General features: G+C 30.0%; 1 protein-coding gene across 1 annotated transcript; it reads right to left on the bottom strand.

Moving 5' to 3' along the window:
- Positions 1-2,201: 2,201 nt before the first annotated feature.
- LOC113371460 lies at positions 2,202-3,485 on the bottom strand. Its single transcript, XM_026612084.1, has one exon. The coding sequence runs from the start codon at positions 3,483-3,485 to the stop codon at positions 2,202-2,204; it is 1,284 nt and encodes a 427-aa protein (XP_026467869.1).
- Between the last annotated feature and the right edge of the window lie 401 nt (positions 3,486-3,886).

Here is a 3,886-nt window from a genome sequence, read left to right as displayed (position 1 = left end):
TGTATCAAATGTTATGCCCAAAATTTTAATTTTATTTTTTATCGTGATTTCTTTATTGTTTATTTTTATATTATTTGTACTACTAGGATAACGATGTCTTGTGAATATTGTAGCTGCACACTTGTCCTGAGATATATTTAAATTATTTAGGATTAACCATTTTTCAATGTCTTTAATTCCATCATTCATTTCTGCTATACACGATGTTGAAGTCGGTCTAGATATGTATATATAGATATCGTCTGCGTATTGCAATGTTTTAATGCTTGTGTGAAGAATATTATGAAAATCTGCGGTGTAAATGTTAAATAATACAGGACTAAGTATAGAGCCTTGAGCTATTCCTTTACATGCAACTCTTGGTCCTATCAATCCGTCAACCTGTCTTAAGTATACATGCCTTTGCGATATTGTTGTCAGAATTATGTTAATTAGTTTTTGTGGAATATTTATATTTCTTAATTTTGTATGCAGTATATTATGGTCTATATTGTCATATGCTTTATCAATGTCTATTTATACTAATAATAAATAATGATTCATTGAGTTTGATATGTGTATGTCATTGGTCAGTGTGCTCAGTAAATCCACAGTTCCCATTCCTGCTCTGAATCCAAACATCGCGTCGTTAAAAATTCGTTTATTTTCTACATACCATTCTATACGTTCTTTCAACATTCTTTCAAAAGTTTTAAAAACACATGAAAGTAATGAAATTGGTCTATAGGAAATCGGTAATGTTGGATTTTTATTAGGTTTAAGAAAAGGTACTAATATAACACTTCTCCATTCTTTAGGGATCCAATTGTTTGTAACTATATCATTAAATATGTTTATTAATTTGATCTTTAGGCTGATAGGAGACTCTTTAATCATTTTATAATATATTTGGTCAAAACCTGGAGCAGAGTTTTTTCTTTTTTTTAGCGCCTTCTCCATTTCTTTTAAAGTAAAGGGTGCAATTAATTCGTTGTTCTCATCTGAATTATATTCTGTCTCTATTTGTTTATTTACTGCAAAATCTGGAGTGAAGTTTTTTAGAATATCTTGTCCCAAGTCTACTGATATGGGTTTTGCTGTATTTATCATGTTATTTTTATTATTTAGCAATTTAATCTTATTCCATATTAAAGTAGGATTTGAATTTTTATTTATTGAGCTAATAAATTCAATCCATTTTTGCTTTTTTTTATTTTTTAAAAGTCTTTTCGTCAGAGCGTTGGTTTTTTGAAAGTTGATGTAGTTTTCATAATTGTATTGCATGCGTAGTTTGCGGTATGCTTCTTTCCTGCTAGATATGAGTGCGTCGCATTCTTGATCCCACCACACTGAGGGTTTGAATAACGTTCTTTTTGTGATCTTAAATTTTTTTATATTCTTTTCTGCCGCTATTTCTATAATTCGGATTACATGTTCGTATTTAAAATTCTCCTTTTCCCTAAATATAGGCGATTGTAACAATCGTGTTATGTCTTCAGCATATCCTTGCCAATTTGCTTTCTTAATGTTCCACTTTTTTGTGGGGATAATATTTATGTAAGTTGGGAATTCCACATCTATGTTTATAATGATTGGAAGATGGTCAGAACCCAATGCTTCTGTACTTATTTCCCATTTGATAGCATCCATGAAATTGTTCGAGCAAAACGATAAATCTATACTTGTAGCATTACAATGATTTTTTTTCATAGTAGTCGGTTGACCGTCATTTAGAATTATTAATGAATAGTCTTCTATCATTTCGTATAATTTTTTCCCAGCTTTGTTTGTCATGTTGCTTCCCCATGCCAAGTGGTGACTATTGAAGTCTCCTACAAGAAGGATTTTTTCTGAGATATTTGTTATTATGTTTCTCAATTCAGAAAATTCTATCTCAGCTCTGGTTGAACAGTATACTGAAATTAAACAAAAAGGTATTTCTGTTTTTATTAACACGGCGCATATTTGCATGTTTTCATTTTGGTTTATAAGTTCATATTTTTCACATTCTATATTATTTTTTACTAATATAGCAGTTCCGCCGTATCCATCATTTCTGTCTTTCCTGAATATTTTGTATCCTTTGAATTTGTACTCTACATCGGGCTTGAACCACGTTTCAGAAAAAGCGGCTATGGCGATGTTCTTTTCCCATAAGAAATATTCAATGCTTTCTTTATTAGCAACTAATGATCTACAATTATATTGAAGGATTTTCAATGTCATTTATTGTTTCTGGTAGATGAATTTATTTTACTTTCGATGTCTTGGACTATATCCTTCAGAATTTGTAGAACATCACCTTTCTTCTCTCTAAATTTGAATTTTATGTTTGAAATAATTTTTTCCAATGGAAACTCTTCTTCCTCAGACTTTTTACGAGGTATTTGTTGTTGTACTTTACTATTTGATATGTTTATTTTGTCTCTTCTTATTTCCCCATTACTTATGAAGTCTTTTCTTGATTCTCGCTCAGTGATATTTTTCGATGTTGACTTAGTCGCAATATTAATTCTAGGTTGTTTTTGATCAGATATTGTTCGATTATTAATTATTCCTGTCGGACTTGTTTTCGTAAGACATTCCGTTTGTTTTGCCGGAAGATCCGGGAATGTTGATTTGTCTCCGGAAACAAATCCCACAGCATTTGCATATGATTTATTATTTAATAGATATTTAGCTTCCATGTAACTTAAGTTATTTTCCTCCATTGTCATTTTTATTTTGCAGTGTTCTTCATATTTAGGACATGTTTTATCCATGGCCTTATGATCCTCTTGACACAGAGCACAAGTCGGATTTTTTTGTTTGTTTGTACATTCTTTATATTTATGTTCCTCTGAACAATGACTGCATCTTGCTTTGCTTTTACATTGGTTAGTCACGTGACCATACCTTTGACAGTTAAAACACTGGATCATTCTGTTATAGGTAGCTACCCTGCATTTTACTGCAAATATTGATACCTTCTCAGGCAGTTTCTGTCCTCTAAATGTTACAATGCAAACCCGTGTTGATTTGCGTTCATTATCAATTTTTTTATGAATTCTTTTTACCTCCAAAATGGGTACTTCCGAGTATAAATTGGTAATAATTTCTTCCTCTGTTAGGTCAGAGTCTACATCATAAATGACCCCTTTCCTAATTAGCAAGTGTGTTGGTATAAAAGTTTTTAAATTATTTTCAATAAATATATCATTGTTAATTAAGTAGTTGGCTATTGTGTAGTCATTAACCGTTATTTTTATGCGATTCCTTCCTATTGCTTTAATGTCTAATATTGAATTTGTAAATTGAGGAAATTTTTTAAAAATTAGTCTTCCTATTGTCATTTGTTTTAAGTTACCACTGATACTGTTCATGGATTCCACATAAATGGAATATGGTCCGATATCATTTTCGGAGTATTTTAAATTTTTATATTTATTTGGGGAAATTATCGTAACTTTTTCTTGAATACTAGCAGCATTCTGATTATTTTCAGACAATTGTTCACATTGCTCCATATTACTCGTATTTATTTTATTCACTATTTCATTATCAATTTCATTTAAATTAGAATTTTGATTTAATTCATCACTATCGTTCATAGAATTTGATTCTTCATCTGTGTCTGCTTCCATACATTCATGCCAATTTTTAACCTTTTTCTTCGAGATAAATTCATTATAATTATTTATTATTTTAACATTTTCTGTTGTTTTAATCGAGTTTTTTAATATTTTTGAGTTAGCTTTCTTCTTTCCGTCTGATTTAGCGTTTTTAATAACTTTACTTTTATTTCCGATACTCTTTTTTACACTTAATGCTTTATTACAAAAATCAATTTCTTGTTTATTATTAATAATTTCTTTAATTGCACTATTTTCACTACATTTTAGCGATGACACAAGGCCATCTGAAATGG

The sequence above is a fragment of the Ctenocephalides felis genome, unplaced genomic scaffold, assembly GCF_003426905.1.
Source record: "Ctenocephalides felis isolate EL2017-DRISC unplaced genomic scaffold, ASM342690v1 CF-g0.4_SCAFFOLD_01492, whole genome shotgun sequence".
Classification (NCBI taxonomy): domain Eukaryota; kingdom Metazoa; phylum Arthropoda; class Insecta; order Siphonaptera; family Pulicidae; genus Ctenocephalides; species Ctenocephalides felis.
Note: the sequence above shows the minus strand (reverse complement) of the source record. Positions and strands in the feature narration are given on the sequence as shown.

Coding starts and splice junctions, on each gene's coding strand:
- LOC113371460 (XM_026612084.1), bottom strand. CDS start 3,485: ATGGAGCAATGTGAACAATTGTCTGAAAATAATCAGAATGCTGCTAGT.